We start from the raw sequence: 17755 nt of genomic DNA, 5'->3' as shown, positions 1-17755 counted from the left end.
TATCTCTCTGTGTGTGGAGCCAACAATTACCTTCACTATCACCAAACGAGTAGTCATAACATGATTACTAAAGATCAGGCAGCTTAAATCAATAAAAAAGAACCCATAAGGGAACGCTAAGATTAAGGACTAATACAGTGGGAAAGGGAGAGAGAGGTGAGTCAGGGCAGACTGTAGACATGGGACAGGGAATTGGCCATGTGCCTCTTGACTAGGAAAGGGAATCCAGGTAAGCTGGCTGCTGCGGTTATACAGAGAAAAGCGGGTGGTGGCACCTGTTCCACAGCAAAGCAACCTTTTCCACATGCCATCTCTGGTACACGTGGGTCATACTAACCCATGCCCTGGATCTCAACTGCAAGGAAACAATTGCAAGAACACAATAACAACTATTATCATAATTATCAAACGGAACATGGTAACTTATCAGCTATTTTCAAGGCTATTATCACCACCTCATGAATTAACTAGAGCACTTTAAAATTTTCTAAAACTACTTTTATTTAAAGAGACTATACAAAATATCTTCCTTACATAATGAGTTTCTATAATTAGCATTAAAAATTACCACCACAATTAATAATGCCCAGATATAGTTATATCTTCTAAGGAGAAAGCTAATCTCAAAAGATAAGGATGGTTAATGATGATAATAAAACCAATGACAGCAGCTTACACTTACCTAATGCTTACCACATGCTAGGTGCTATCTTAAGCACTTTACATATTTTAACTCATTTATGGCTCACCACAAAGTAAGTAAGTACTATTTGCATCTCCACTTTACAAATAACAAAAAAAGCACTAAGAAGTTAAGGAACTTGCCAAGGTCACAAGCTAGTAAAGCAGTCTGGCTCCAAGTCCATGTTCTTCACTACTGCACTATTCTGCCTCTCTGAAAAAATATATGTAAATAACTATTAAAGAACTTGTACCTAGTGACCAGAATGTATACTGTTCTTAGTCAGTTGCTACCTAAAGAAGTTAACAAGTTCATACAGTCTTGGTTTATAAAGAATTTATGAACCATCATTACATTGGCATATTTAGTCAGTTACTCTTTTAGCATAAATGCATTTCTACATTTTAAAGCTAGAATCATATCCTACCATCCAAGGAAAAAGGAATACATAGCTCCATACACAATACAGATTAGTTAACAAATCCTTCAAAGTCAGAACATTAACTATTAAAAATGAGATGAATAATATAAAAATATCATGTGTTTTAAACCAATGATACCACACACACATCATTATAATTACCTTTTGTAACATTAAATAGTAATTAAGCACCTCAGATTTCATGGAAAAACAATACTGGTCTATGTTCATGTGTTAAATGTTGAATCTATTTTTGCATATAGTCCAGCTCTTCTCCTAAATCTTGGCTGAGTTACTGCTTGATGACTTATATTTAACAGTATGTTCCAGCTGGTTTGCCAATTTAAAAATGCTATCCTCAAATTGCACACACTAGTAAGATATGTTTAAATAGAATATATGGAAATAGAAAATATTTTTAAAAGAATCTTTTGGATATAGAGTTTTTTCAACAATATATATAAAATATAACCAAGTCACCAAATTTCTCCATTAATAAAATGATTTCAGGATATCTGTTCAATTTAAAGCCTAAAAAACTTTGTGAATTAGATATACAGTTCTTAGACTCTAGGCATTTAGATTCATATCAAGACTCACTTATTTCACTGAGTATACTAAAGCCTTTGACTGTGTGGCTCACAATAAACTGTGGAAAATTCTTAAAGAGATGTGAATACCAGACCATCTTACCTGTCTTCTGAAACCTGTTTGTGGGTCAAGAATCAAGTTAGAACCAGACATAGAACAACTGACTGGTTCAAAACTGGGAAAGGAGTAAGACAAGGATGTACATTGCCACCTGTTTATTTAACTTAAATGCAGAGTACATGATGCGTAATGTCAGGATGGATGAAGCACAAGCTGGAATCAAGAATGCCAAGAGAAATATCAATAACCTCAGATAGACAGATGACACCACCCTTATTGGCAGAAAGCGAAGATGAAAGTGAAAGAGGAGAGTGAAAAAGCTGCGTTAAAACTCAACAATCAAAAAACTGAAATCATGGCATCTGATCCCATCACTTCATAGCAAATAGATGGGGAAACAACGGAAACAGTGACAGACTTTATTTTCTTGGGCTCCAAAATCACTGCAGATGGTGACTGCAGCCATGAAATTAAAAGATGCTTGCTCCTTGGAAGAAAAGCTATGACAAACCCAGACAGTGTATTAAAAAGTAGAGACATGACTTTGCCGACAAAGGTCCATCTAGTCAAAGCGATGGTTTTTCAGTAGTCATGTACGGATGTAAGAGTTGGACCATAAAGAAGGCTGAGAATGGAAGAATTGATGCTTTTGAACTGCGGTGTTGGAGAAGACTCTTGAGAGTCCCTTGGCCTGCAAGGAGATCCAACCAGGCAATTCTAAAGGAACTCAACCCTGAATATTCACTGAAAGGACTGATGCTGAAGCTGAAGCTCCAATACTTTGGCCACCTGAAGTGAAGAGTTGACTCCTTAGGAAAGACTCTGATGCTGGGAAAGACAGAAGGCAGGAGGATGACAGAGGACAAGATGGTTGGATGGTTGGATGGCATCACCGATTCAATAGAGCAAACTCTGGCAGATGGCCAAGGACAGGGAAGCCTGGTATGCTGGAGTCCATGGGGTTGCAAAGAGGCGGATAGGACTGAGCAACTGAACAATGAACTAGCACAGGAATACATTATCTAGTTAGCCAGTTAAAAGTTCATAGAAACAAATTATTTCCATTAAAAAGTTTAAATTGTGAAAATTCAAATAAATAGCCATTTTCAACCATTTATTATTAATCTTATATTGTATCCAGAGCTGGTAATGAAAAGCATGACAATATAATGCAAACAATAACTAAGCTAGTATCTTTAACCTTAACTACTGCTGTGCTCTTTGACACAGTAATTCCATTTTTAATCTATCCTAAGAAAAATAATCAGCAGTATCGATGAGCCTATCGTAGTATTCCCCCTTGATGTAACCACTGCAGAAAGGACAAAAAGAAGAAAAAAGTAAAATAATCAAAGGTAAAATTTCAAATATAAATAAAACTAAAAAAAATACCTATTATTTTCTTTAATTATCCATGTACTGCTTTCATGATCAATAGATGAAAAGAGATTGCCTTCCAAAAACCTCTGACCCTTCAGTACAATGTTGATAGAATCAGGCAAAAACTGTACTTGAATGTCTTCCTTAGTACAGTCTTCTGGAAGCTGTATTGTTACTGTCAAATCATCTTCAGTCTGTTGCCAGTAATACAGAGGTTCTTTGGGAAAGAAAAATGTATTATGTAATAAAAAAAAAAAAAAGAGACTACAACATAACATACAAAAGCAGAAACCAGAACATACAAAATAACATGTATCTAGCATCTTTTCTAGTGATCTCACAAAAAAGTAATTATGAACAAATACACAGAGATCTCCTTGGGGAATTTTCACTCAAAGTGCTGTAGCAATCACACTTGACGTTTCCCTGTTCCAGTCTTACTTAATGCCTTAGAAGATATACACTCATAAAATACAAATCATAGCAACTCGTTATTCCCTACCTCCCAGTATCCCTGCTTCTCCCTCTTTTCTTACACACACAGACACAGGATTCCAAGCATGTGTGCATGCACGCACACACACATATACAGGATTCCAAGTTAAAAGAATACCAAATGTGTCACAAACCCTGCCTGAAACTTTCATCACAACCTTGATTTGCCACTGTTGGGGCGATTTAGTAACTCTGTGATATAGGAGACTATGACTATTTGGTGGGACAAACCTCCACACAAAAATAAAAGATATATTTTCCTTATAAAAGTACTGGCTATTTTACTGCACAACATGAAAGCAATTTCATAGCAAATTCAAGGGCTGTCAGTATATTTAGTCTAAGTTCCCAGTAAAAAAAATCCTCCTTTCAACTCCTTCACTATCCCCTCTGCTTGACTCCTAAAAAGCTATCTACCTAAGAAACACTTTTAGGCCCCTAATACTATAACCATGAGGTAAGAAAGCAGGGCTTAAATGTAAAATGGACAAATATTTGCTTAATAGCATCCATAAACATTAATCTGTCCACTCACTCATCAGAAAGAAACATAACATTGGTGTTGTTTAGTCACTAAGTCATGTCTGACTCCTTTGTGACCCACCAGGCTCTTCTGTCCATGGGATTTCCCAGGCAAGAATACTGGAGTAGATTGCCATTTCCTTCCCCAGGGGATCATCCTGAACCAGAGATGGAACCTGTATCTTCTGCACTGACAGATAGATTCTTTACCACCGAGTCACCTGGGAAGCCCAGGTAATATGTAATATCAGTCTAACTGAAGTTTACAGAAAATGAAACCAGCATATATACTCAGAAGAGAGCTTAAAAGAAAGCATGCTAATTAACAAACTATCCATAATTTTTGCTACAACCATTTTCCTTTCTTATTGTGAAAGTCTGATGATATTAAAATAAATACAGAAGAAACTTCCCAAGAGGAAGTGGGTACAAGAAGTTAAGTAAGGGCCGTTTATTAGAAGAAAAACAGAAAAACTGAAGGGTTTACACTAAATGGAAGTGGTTTACACTAAAAGAGAAAAACAAATTCAGGAGGAATTCAAACATAACGTGAGATGTCAACTGGTGGCTAGTGATTTAAAAACATGATGTGTTCCAGCTAGGCTGCAAATCTGTCTTGGAAGCACATGGGCCTAGCTACTAGGCAGATTGGTTCCAAGGATGAAGGCAGTCCATCATTCTTCCTCAACGACACCAAAGGAGTTCTAAAGGGCATGTAGTCTAGTAATACAAATAGCTCCTCTGGCTAAGCTCCAGGAGAGTTTAACATTATAACTAAGACAGAACAGTAGTTTACTCAGAAAGGGGTCTTGTGAAAAAAATCACTTGTGAGGGAACTAAGCTGTTAAGAGGTGAAGTAAAAGGCCACCATGCACAACTCTTATATTTAGGCATTCATATTTATAAACCTGGAGAAAATATATTTCAAATATTTATTATAAAAGTATTTTCAGATTTTTTCAACAAATTTATTTTTTAAAAGCTATGTGAAAATGAAAGTCACTCAGTCATTTCCGATTCTTTGCAAACCCATGGCCTATACGGTCCACGGAATTCTCTAGGCCAGAATATTGGAGTGGGTAGCCTTTCCCTTCTCCAGGGGTGCTTCACAACCCAGGAATCAAACACAGGTCTCCCGCGTTGCAGGCGGATTCTTTACCAGCTGAGCTATCAGGGAAACCCTGAAGAGCTATGTAAATACATAAAAATAGTGAAACCCATTTTTATTTTAAATAATTAAGTTGTTAAAGTAATAAAAAGGGTAGCTTCAAAGAGTAATACATATGATTGTTAAATACTGTGCAAATCTGTTAAGTAAAATATACTATTCTCTGACTATAAATATCAGAAATATGAACAGCAATGATTCTAGAGACATGGTCTCCTGAATATTTTTTAGAAGAATATGAATTCTTTGCATACAAATATAAACTTCTTCTGAAGAACCTTTTTATTCATTTCATTCTAAAACATTACCTTCATTCATTCATTCAAGACTGAGAAAACATAAGTGATTCTATCCCCTAGGAACTTCCTTTCAGTTCAGTATAAAAGGGAAGAAAACATAATTAGCATACCTATATGAAGAGATGTATACAGAAAAGGAGTACGTCAAGGCTGTATAGTTACCCTGCTTATTTAACTTCTATGCAGAGTACATCATGAGAAACACTGGGCTAGAAGAAGCACAAGCTGGAATCAAGATTACCAGGAGAAATATCAATAACCTCAGATATGCAGATGACACTACCCTTATGGCAGAAAGTGACGAGGAACTAAAAAGCCTCTTGATGAAAGTGAAAGAGGAGAGTGAAAAAGTTGGCTTGAGGCTCAACATTCAGAAAACGAAGATCATGGCATCTGGTCCCATCACTTCATGGGAAATAGATGGGGAAACAGTGACAGACTATTTTTGGGGGCTCCAAAATCACTGCAGATGGTGAGTGCAGCCATGAAATTAAAAAACGCTTACTCCTTGGAAGGAGAGTTATGACCAACCTACATAGCATATTCAAAAGCAGAGACATTACTTTGCCAACAAAGGTCTGTCTAGTCAAGGCTATGGTTTTTCCAGTGGTCATGTACGGATGTGAGAGTTGGGACTGTGAAGAAAGCTGAGCACCAAAGGATTGATGCTTTTGAACTGTGGTGTTGGAGAAGACTCTTGAGAGTCCCTTGGACTGCAAGGAGATTCAACCGGTCCATCAAAAAGGAGATCAGTTCTGGGTGTTCACTGGAAGGACTGATGCTGAAGCTGAAACTCCAATACTTTGGCCACCTCATGCGAAGAGTTGACTCATTGGAAAAGACCCTGATGCTGGGAGGGATTGGGGGCAGGAGAAGGGGACGACAGAGGATGAGATGGCTGGATGGCATCACTGACTCGATGGACATGAGCTTGGGTAAACTCTGGGAGTTGGTGATGGACAGGGAGGCCTGGTGTGCTGCAATTGATGGGGTCACAAAGATTCGGACATGACTGAGCGACTGAACTGAACTGATACCACTAAGACTCTTCCTACCTATCTGAAAAGGCTTCCCTGATAGCTCAGTTGATAAATAATCTGCCTGCAATCCAGGAGACCCCAGTTTGATTCCTGGGTTGGGAAGATCCCCTGGAGAAGGGAAAGGCTACCCACTCCAGTATTGTGGCCTGGAAAATTCTATGGACTGTATAGTCCACGGGGTCGCAAAGAGTCGAACGTGACTAAGCAACTTTCACTATCATATGAAAAGAGGTTAGCTTATTTTTTAAAATTATTATCTATGATACTAATATGCTGGACTTTCAATATCAACAGCAAATAGACATTAGTATTTGTTTATTCATTAAGTATTTGTTAAATATCTAATCAGGTAAAATAATACATATTTTAAAAACATTTTTTGTAATTATGAAAAGTATTAAATTTAACCAGTTCACACTACTTAGGTGGTGTATTTTATGAAAGGCTCTTCTGGGAAATATAAAGGAAAACAAAGAAAAATTCAGTGCCAATCTTGACCTGGTAAAACTTCTAACCCAGCTAGGAGGACAAGTCAGATCTATTTTACACAGGAGCTCTAGGATTCAAAGTAAAATCACCTTTGATTTCCTCGGACATGTTTTCATCCTTACTTTCTTCAAGATCCTGACCAGTTTGAACAAATGTAAAGGACTTGTAGGAGACAATCATCAGACCGTTCCCATCAGGTTCAATAGCAGCATAATGTGGCACGGACTTCCCATGGAGAATATTACACTTAGCCATTTCATATTTTTTATTATCTGTGAGAAAATAAAGCATTTTAGAACAACAAAATTACAACCAAAAAACTATAATAAAAATATCTGAAAATATTCAAGTATAACTTTAATTTAAATATTTTAAATGTACTATTAAAAAGCAGACTATTAGGTACCTTTTTATAAAAGGATAAAAAAATTTACAACCTAATATTCTATAAATAAAATCTCTTTAAAAAAATGGTCTGATGAAATTTGTTCTACGTTGTGATGTCTAAAGTGGTAGCCACTGGCCAAGGTAGCTGTTTAATTAAGTAAAAATGGACATTCATTTCTCCAGCCACACGAGCCACACTTTAAGTGTTCAAAAGCCACGCATACCTAGCTGCTATCACACTGTGTGGCTCACATATAAACACGTCCATTTTGGAAAAAATTTCTATTCGACAGCAGGGCTCTAAACTTGTAAAAGTGATCTACTTACCTGAACATGAACCTCTGAAACATCTACCCATTCCTTGACTATAGCCTGTCTACTTTCTCAGCCGCTATATGATAGGTGTCTTCTGACAAGGGCCACAAATTGATGGTAATGGAAAAAGTGTAGTGTGGACTATTTTCTGCCCATTAGCAGGTTTACTTAAAATGAAATAACTTTCATGGTAGAGAGAATTTTTATACACATTCACATATAGATCTGTTTGCCATAAAATATGTGAATGTGTATAAAAATTGCCATAAAATATGGAGAAGGCAATGGCACCCCACTCCAGTACCCTTGCCTGGAAAATCCCATGGGTGAAGGAGCCTGGTGGGCTGCAGTCCATGGGGTCGCTAAGAGTCAGACACGACTGAGTGACTTCACTTTCACTTTTCACTTTCATGCATTGGAGAAGGGAATGGCAACCCACTCCAGTTTTCTTGCCTGCAGAATCCCAGGGATGGGGGAGCCTGGTGGGCTGCTGTCTCTGGGGTCGCACAGAGTCAGACATGACTGAGGTGACTTAGCAGCAGCAGCAGCCATAAAATATAAATAACTGTACTTACAATTTTAAAGATAGGAACAATTAACTGTGTTCTGAAATTTTCTGGTAAACAATTTATTCTATGAAAATAAGGGTTTTTTCTTTTTTTTTTTTGCTTTAGAAGTATTCAAACATTTGAGTCCATACCTTTACTTAACATTGTTACTTTTGATAACAAAGTTTTTTTACAGTGGGTAGTACTTATTAGCTTCACACTGAGTAGTCAAAAAATCATAATTCAACACAATGAGTTATGCATAATAACACATATGTTGTTGTTGTTCAGTGGCCTAGTAGTGTCCAACTCTTTGCGACCCCACGAACTGCAGCATGCCAGGCCTCCCTGTCCCTCACCATCTCCAGAAGTTTGCCCAAATTTATCTCTATTGCATCAGTGATGTCATTCAGCCATCTCATCCTCTGATGACCTCTTCTCCTTCTGCCCTCAATCCTTCCCATAATAATACACATACATACATAGTAGTACAACCCATTCTAAAATATGTAATTTTTCTCTCTAAATCCTCACCTACATTCACACATTCACTTCATATATATTTAAGAATAGACTATTTTTCTTCCATAGGTACATGCAAGGCAGAGTCCTACCTGGCTCCAAAGACCCAACCTTAGACACTCTGTATTTTATAGGATGGTTTTTCCCAACATGTGAGATAGAAAACAGTAAGTCTCAAGTGAATTCCATGGCTAAATGGGTTGGGAAAGGCTGGATCAAAATTACATTTTCTTTTTTTACTCAAGATTTTTAGAAACTTGACTATGCTTAATGTGAAATGTGGCTATTGTATGCCTACATTTTCCAACTTACTTGAGCACAAAATATAATTTATCAAATATTCCACTCAACAGTCTAGAAATACAACACTACTCTGTTATATTCATTAGAAAAAAACAAGTAACACGATTATATTAGTAATTCAGGGAGTAAAGGAACTGAAACATCCAGAAAAGAAAGTTAAAGTCAACAAAAGAAAGAATGTTTCTACAATTACAATAATTAAACTTGGCTGGAGAGAAAAAAAAGAAAGGTGAGTCTAAATATGACTGTCCAGCTGAGTGAAGGAAACAAAGAGGAAGAGCACGGAAGCCATGGAGCTGCAGCAGAGAGCCAGTACGCACTGAGCGAAAGCTGTCACGGAGCCAAGAGCCTCAGAGAAGGAAAAACACCCATGGTGATTTCTTTTATGCTATGTACCTTAATTTAAAAAAACAAAGCTTTTATTTATCTCAAGTAGGGATCTGCAAACTATGACCTGTGAGCTGAAGAATAAATTTTACATTTTTAAATGGTTCCAAAAAAATCAAAATATTTAAATACACATAAAATTATATAAAATTCAAACATCAGTGTTAATAGTTATACTCATTCATTTATGTCTTTGTAAATGGAATACAGCTGGAATACACCTATACTCATTCATTTATGCCTTTATCTACAGCTGCTTTTGCAGCACAAGATCCTAGCTGAATAACTGTGATCGGTCATATGGTTACCATCTAGCCCTTAGAAAGTTTCCAATATCTAATATAAAGATTTAAGTTACTGTGTTCCTCTAGAGCTAAAACTATAACACCGGGAAAAAGAACAAATTACACTAAGTATTTTGAAGAACAAATCTTGTGTTTAATGTTACATATCAACATATATTTTGTATATATTAAAAACATACACTTTAAATTCTCCAAAATATGTAGTAGTGTCTCCTTTTACAAAAAAGGTGTATTCAACTGTGGAAGCACATAATTTTTTTTTTTTAATAATCCATACCTAAGGAGAAACTACCTATAAATATTCATTCCATTGGGTGGCAGGTACTAGAATCACAACACAATGCTTAAGAAAAAGCAAACAGCATTTACAGGAACAGCTTTGCATTTCAAAACCTACTGAATTATGACAACCACTGCAGAGAGATCAGAATTTTGTTGTTTTACCTTCATATTTCTTACTAATAGTGACCCACTCCAAGGAAACATAGAAACCACTTCCTTTCATAGCCAATTCCTCTTTCTCTATTCGAAGGAGGAGAGTAGCTATTGAATGTTCTTCAGCTTTCAGCAATGAGATACTGTGAATTATGATAAAAGGACTCCCAAGCTCTTCATTAAATACAATCTACAAAAAAGAAAAAAAATGGCATTCACAAAAACGTATTACATGAATGCATAGAGCACAGAGGAAATACACAGAATTCTGACAATCCAACAAGTAATTTGGATACTGTTTACTGCAAGGACACAAGAACAGAAAAGCCCTGAAATAAAGCTTACAAGTTTAAAATACTGCTTAAAGAAATAACTTTTAGAAAACATCTATTTGTTTAACAGAGAAAACTGATCAGTACACACAGAAAACAAAAGGGCCTCCAAATGGCATCTACAAGAGAAAGGGAATTAAAAGCAATCCTCTAGAAAAGAATTGCCAAGTGAAAAAGAGTGCTCCATACAGAGGAAATGAGGTCAATATTCCCTTACTGCATCTCTTCCCGTCTCCTATCTAATTTATTGAGATATATTAATATATTGTATAATATTATATCCATCCATTTATAATAGTCATTTATATTATATATTAATATATTAATCATATCTCTAATTTATTTCTGCCTTCTTCTTAGTTTCTGAATACTGTTTGTATATATGTGTGTATATCTTTCTTTCCTATTGTTTTTTATTTGCTTTGTGTTGTTTGTTTTCTGGAAACTTACAAAGGTACAGTGTCAGACTTTATTTTTTGGGGCTCCAAAATCACTGCAGATGGTGACTGCAGCCATGAAATTAAAAGACGCTTACTCCTTGGAAGAAAAGTTATGACCAACCTAGATAGCATATTCAAAAGCAGAAATATTACTTTGCCAACAAAGGTCCATGTAGTCAAGGCTATGGTTTTTCCAGTAGTCATGTATGGATGTGAGAGTTGGACTGTGAAGAAGGCTGAGCACCAAAGAATGGATGCTTTTGAACTGTGGTGTTGGAGAAGACTGTTGAGAGAGTCCCTTGGACTGCAAGGAAATCCAACCAGTCCATTCTGAAGGAGATCAGCCCTGGCTGTTCTTTGGAGGGAATGATGCTAAAGCTGAAACTCCAGTACTTTGGCCACCTCATGCGAAGAGTTGACTCATTGGAAATGACTCTGATGCTGGGAGGGATTGGGGGCAAGAGGAGAAGGGGACAACAGAGGATGAGATGGCTGGATGGCATCACCAAATCGACTGATGTGAGTCTGAGTCAACTCCGGGAGTTGGTGATAGACAGGGAGGCCTGGCGTGCTGCGATTCATGGGGTCGCAAAGGGTCGGACACGACTGAGCGACTGAACTGAACTGAAGAGTCAAAGGAACTGGAGAACAAATCATGAAAACTTTCTTACTGTTCAAAAACAAAAGATCTCATTTCATCTAAAAAGATAATTCCCCTAACTGTTAAATATTGAAATTTCTTCTAAGGAAAAAAAAAAAAGGCAAATCAAAGCATCATGGAAAGATGTACAAAATCTTATCAAATTCTTCTTACAACACATAATCTAAAAGACTACTATATCTTTGTTAAATATCGATCAGGAAAGGTTTTAAGACTGATTTCGAAACAAGTTTTTCAAATAAGTGAAAAAATAAATAGATAAATAGTTTGAATACAAATCTAACTGAAACACAAGAATTAGCTCTTTTTTTCTTTTTAAACCTGTATCTGGAATCACCTGGGCTGCTACCTGAAAGCCTTATTAAAAAAAAAGGGTGCATTACCCTAATGCTCACAGCAGCAGTACTTAAAATAGCTAAGACATGGAAGTAATCTAAATGTCTATCAACAGATGAATGGATAAAGATGTGGTATACATACAATGGAATACTATTCAGCCATAAAAAGAATAAATAATGCCATCTGCAGCAACACGGATAGACCCAGAGATTATCCAACTTAAGTGAAATAAGTCAGACAGAGAAAGACGAATATCACACAGTATCACTTATCTAAAACATGATACAAATTAACTGATTTACAAAACAGGAAAACACTCAAAAACAAACTTATAGTTACCAAAGGGGAAGACGGATAAATTAGGAATTTGGGATTATCAGATACAAACTACCATATATAAAATAGATAAACAAAAAGTTCCCACTGTATAACATAGGGACCTATATTCAATACTTTGAAATAAACTACAATGGAAAAGAATATACATACATACATATATATATATATATATAACTCAATCACTTTGCTGTACACCAAATCTAACAAAACACTGCGAATTATAACTAGAGTTCAATAAAAAGAAAAATGTGCTTAAATGTCATTAATTTCCCTTTGTGTTTGAGCAACTCTACCAAAATTATTCAAACAGTAGACCTTTGGAATCCATTCTAAATTCTTCCATAGGTAAGGGGAGAGCCCTCCCTCAAATACCCAAAATAGAGAAGATAGACACATTTTTGGTTAAGTGGGTTTTGCTTCTGTTTGGGGGACAAGAATAAATAAAAGGGTAGGAAGAAAAAATGGTAAGTTTTGCCAAGTCCAAGTAGCCAGATTCCTGTTTCCTCCCCCTCTTTCTCGCTCATGTGAGGCCAGAGGAGACCATGTCAGGACTTTTAGAAACTCTTAGGTTGACGTTTCCAGTCCCCTGAACAAACCTGGCAAATCAATTGTGAAACTGTTGATACACAGCACTCCCATCATGTTAGGGGCCACACATGCCCTGCCTTCTTTCATTTCTCTTTCTACATTTCAGTCATCACCACCACGCTTGCTGGGCCCCCTTATGCCCTACCATGCCCCCATCACTTCCACCTTTAGCCTTCTCTCTTACACCAATTCCCCCAAAGTCCTAAAACTCATATATTTCTCTCAAAGTGACCACTATCCCACAGTATCCCTTCCACTTCAGTTAACACCCTGGTCCCATAATTTCCCCACTGTCCCCACCTCCCCAGAGAGGACTGACTTCATTATGGCAGTATATATACTGAAGAAGATATGAAGTAAATTCAAATTTTTAATTTATTTTAAAAATCTTATTGAAGGACTTATATGGACTAAGGAGATATACATAGCAGAAACCAAATGAATTATAAACCCATATGAATTTTCTTCTGATGGACTACGTGGTGTTATTCTTAATCAGAAGGTGAAGAGAATCAATGTGTTTCTTACACCAACAGAATCCCCATAGCTTGATAACAGATACATTCTCATTCATATCGCTCCTGTCCATCATTCTCCAAATTCTTTTCAACTGTTTCAGATAGCTGGGTGCTATATACCACATATCCTCAGTAAAAAAAGAAAAGAAAAAATTATTGGAGGCAGAAACAGAATATGTCACAATGCCCAATGAATATTTAAAACTGTGACTGACTGCAAAGGCCTCCTATAAACAGGCTGTTGTTCTGGTATTTCATTGTGTTTTGTGTTTAACTTTTTGAACAAACTGCATTTAGGTAGTGCAGGATTTGGTATAACAATAAGAAAGGTAAACCACTAAGGCCTTGTTGTTTCTCTCAAATAATTAAAGCCCAGTGTTTACAGGCACCTGTTGGTCTGATAAAAATGTTTTATAAGATGTAAAATATTAAATTCTATCTCTTTAGCTACCTAGAACTAAAGGCCACCTGCTGAAATTTAGAAGGCAGAAATATCACGTTGTACTTTATTAGTGCAACTCAGTGTCACTCTGTCTACTTTCAAAACCTGTGGCTCTGGAAAAACTAATTTCATGTTTATTATTACTAAAATGCAAACCTGCCCCTCAGATTTAAGTCTGTTATATTGTTAAAAAAAAACTGAAATAAAAATGGCATCTTGGACATTGGTATATAACTACAGTTATAAATCAAATCCCTTAGGATTATACCGTGGAAGTGACAAATAGATTTAAGGGATTAGATCTGATAGACAGCGTGCCTGAAGAACTATGGACAGAGGTTCGTGACATTGTACAGGAGACAGAAATCAAGACCATCCCTAAGAAATAAAAATGCAAAAAACCAAAATGGTTGTCTGGGGAGGCCTTACAAATAGCTGAGAAAAAGAGAAACTAAAGGCAAAGGAGAAAAGGAAAGATATAACCATTTGAATGCAAAGTTCCAAAGAATAGCAAGGAGAGATAAGAAAGCCTTCTTCAGTGATCAGTGCAAAGAAATAGAGGAAAACAATAGAATGGGAAAGACTAGAGATTTCTTCAAGAAAATTAGAGATACCAAGGGAACATTTCATGCAAAGATGGGCACAATAAAGGACAGAAATGGTATGGACCTAACAGAAGCAGAAGATATTAAGAAGAGGTGGCAAGAATACACAGAAGTACACAAAAACGATCTTCATGACCCAGATAACCACAATGCTGTGATCACTCACCTAGAGCCAGACATCCTGGAATGTGAAGTCAAGTGGGGCTTAGGAAGCATCACTAGGAACAAGCTAGTGGAGGTGTTGGAATTACAGTTGAGCTATTTCAAATCCTGAAAGATAATGCTGTGAAAGTGCTGCATTCAATATGCCAGCAAACTTGGAAAACTCAGCAGTGGCCACAGGACTGGAAAAGGTCAGTTTTCATTCCAATCCCAAAGAAAGGCAATGCCAAAGAATGCTCAAACTACCACACAATTGCACTCATTTCACACGCTAGTTAAGTAATGCTCAAAATTCTCCAGGCCAGGCTTCAGCAATACGTGAACTGTGAACTTCCAGATGTTCACGCTGGTTTTAGAAAAGGCAGAGGAACCAGAGATCAAATTGCCAACATCTGTTGGATCATCGAAAAAGCAAGAGAATACCAGAAAAACATCTACTTCTGCTTTACTGACTACCCCAAATAATTTTTACCATGTGGATCACAACAAACTGTGGAAAATTCAAGAGATGGGAATACCAGACCACATGACCTGCCTCCTGAGAAACCTGTATGCAGGTCAAAAACCAACAGTTAGAACTGGACATGGAACAACAGACTGGTTCCAAATCAGGAAAGCAGTACGTCAAGGCTGTATACTGTCAGCCTGCTTATTTAACTTTTATGCATTATACATCACGAGAAATGCCAGGCTGGATGAACCACAAGCTGGAATCAAAATTGCCTGGAGAAATATCAAAAACCACAGATATGCAGATGACACCACCCTTATGGCAGAATGTCAAGAAGAACTAAAGAGCCTCTTGATGAAAGTGAAAGAGGAGAGGGAAAAAGTTGGCTTAAAACCCAACACTGAGAAAACTAAGATCATGGCAACCAGTCCCATCACTTCATGGCAAAAAGATGGGGAAACAATGGAAAGAGTGAGAGACTTTACTTTTGGGGGCTTCAAAATCACTGCAGATGGTGACTGCAGCCATGAAATTAAAAGACGCTTGTTCCTTGGAAGAAAAGCTATGGCTAACCTAGGCATATTAAAAAGCGGAGACATTACTTTGCCAACAAATGTCCATCTAGTCAAAGCTATGGTTTTTCCAGTAGTCACGTATGGATGTGAGAGCTGGACTGTGAAGAAAGCTGAGCGCCAAAGAATTGATGCTTTTGAACTGTGGTGTTGGAGAAGACTCCTGAGAGTCCCTTGGACTGCAAGGAGATTCAACCAGTACATACTAAAGGAAATCAGTCCCGAATATTCACTGGAAAGACTGATGGTGAAGCTAAAACTCCAATACTTTGGCCACCTGACACAAAGCAGTGACTCCTTGGAAAAGACCCTGATGGTGAGAAAGAGTGAAGGCAGGAGGAGACGGGCACAACAGAGGATGAGATGGTTGGATGGCATTACCGACTCTTTGGACATGAGTTTGAGTAAGCTCCAGAGTTGGTGATGGACAGTGAAGCCTGGTGTGCTGCAGTCCATGGGGTCGCAAAGAGTCGGACACGACTGAGCGACTGAACTGATGCTATGGTATATTTTTCTAATAGTTACTATTTGACTAGTTTAAACATATCAGACAGCCAAGTGGTGCAGTAGAAGCATGCTAGGCTCATAAATATATTTGAGAATAAAACATGAGAAAAGGAGAAAAGACATGACAATGTAATTCTCTGGCCAACTCTTTACAAAAAAGAAGGCAGCAAGGTCAATGCTTAAGGTACTGCTTTACACTTGAAAAGAACTCAATTGGTATTTGCTGAAATTGACAACTGTACTCACCCCAGATCAAAACAGGAATAGCTAATATATCAGTTTCACAAAAGGTAAACATTTTATTTAAAAGATATCCAAAATACTATATATTATAAAAATCAAGAGGTCACATGTAAACCATCCCTAAAAAGGTGTTATTTCAAAATCATTAAGATCTAATTAGAATATACTTTCCAGACTCGGCATTAAGCCTAAAGAAAAACAAAACAACTCACCTCCCATTTTTCAGAAGCACTATTTCCACGTTCACCTGTTTCAACGAGATACAGTCTTCCAGTCCCATCTGACAAAGTAACCCAGGTAGAAGACGTGAAATGGATGGATGCGCAAAGGCGATTGTCACACGCTGTCAAATCTGTAGGAAGTCGAAATACCTCTCGTGGTTTTCCTAAGGCAGTATCCTAAACAGAAGCCGAACATTAAGAATGAATCCCTCCCTCTCCTTGACACAAACACACACAGAATAAAAATATCAGCAGTGCACTGGTTATTCTCCTCTTCACAAGTAGGTGCCCAAGTCCCCTGCTTGAGCACGAGCTGTCCCACTGGCTCACTTGTAACAAACAAAAGTGACGGTATGTGACTTTTTAGGTTAGGTCATACAAGACTGTACATCTTGCACCTTGCTCTTTCTCTTCAATTGTACGTGACAGACCCATGTGAGGAGGCACTCAGGGCTCCTGACAACCACCAGCAGCAGCCCCTGAGTGAAGTTCAGAAGTGTACCCTTCAGCTCTAGTCGGGCTTTTGGACCACTGCCGTTGTGGCTGACATCTTGGCTACATTCTCTTGACATCTTGGCTAAGCCATTCTGATTTCTCACTGAAACTGTGAGAAGACAAACGTTTACTGTTTCAAGTTACCAAGTCCTGAAGTAATTTATTACACAGCAATAGATAACTAATGCAATGCAGTAATCTAGTTTTCATTCTTAAATTTAAAATTAACGAGCAGTATTTTAACTAATTGGAAATAACACATCATGCTCTAAATTCCTACACAGACATCTCTGTGGTATGAAAATACTATGTTATGCTATTAACAACTTGCATTTTTGTTAACGTATTTTTATTGTGTGTGTGTGTGTATATATATATATATATATATCTCTCTCTCTCCTTATACACTTAGTGTCTCATGCTTCATGCTCAGTCGTGTCTGACTCTCTGTGACCCCACTGATTGTGGCCCACCAGGCTCCTCTCTCCATG

The 17755-nt window shown here is 37.3% G+C and overlaps 1 protein-coding gene across 1 annotated transcript in view; it reads right to left on the bottom strand.

Moving 5' to 3' along the window:
- Positions 1 to 17755, bottom strand: part of NUDCD1 (NudC domain containing 1) — an 89501-nt gene that overhangs the window by 41117 nt on the left and 30629 nt on the right. The window contains exons 3-6 of the mRNA XM_052651919.1: positions 16761 to 16946; positions 10359 to 10539; positions 7237 to 7419; positions 3147 to 3351 (exon numbers count right to left, since the gene is read on the bottom strand). Of these exons, the coding sequence (XP_052507879.1) occupies positions 3147 to 3351; positions 7237 to 7419; positions 10359 to 10539; positions 16761 to 16946 (755 nt within the window). The remainder of the gene's footprint in view (positions 1 to 3146; positions 3352 to 7236; positions 7420 to 10358; positions 10540 to 16760; positions 16947 to 17755) is intronic.

The sequence above is a fragment of the Budorcas taxicolor genome, chromosome 14 (genome assembly GCF_023091745.1).
Source record: "Budorcas taxicolor isolate Tak-1 chromosome 14, Takin1.1, whole genome shotgun sequence".
Classification (NCBI taxonomy): Eukaryota; Metazoa; Chordata; class Mammalia; order Artiodactyla; family Bovidae; genus Budorcas; species Budorcas taxicolor.
This window is presented reverse-complemented; position numbering and strand designations above follow the sequence as displayed.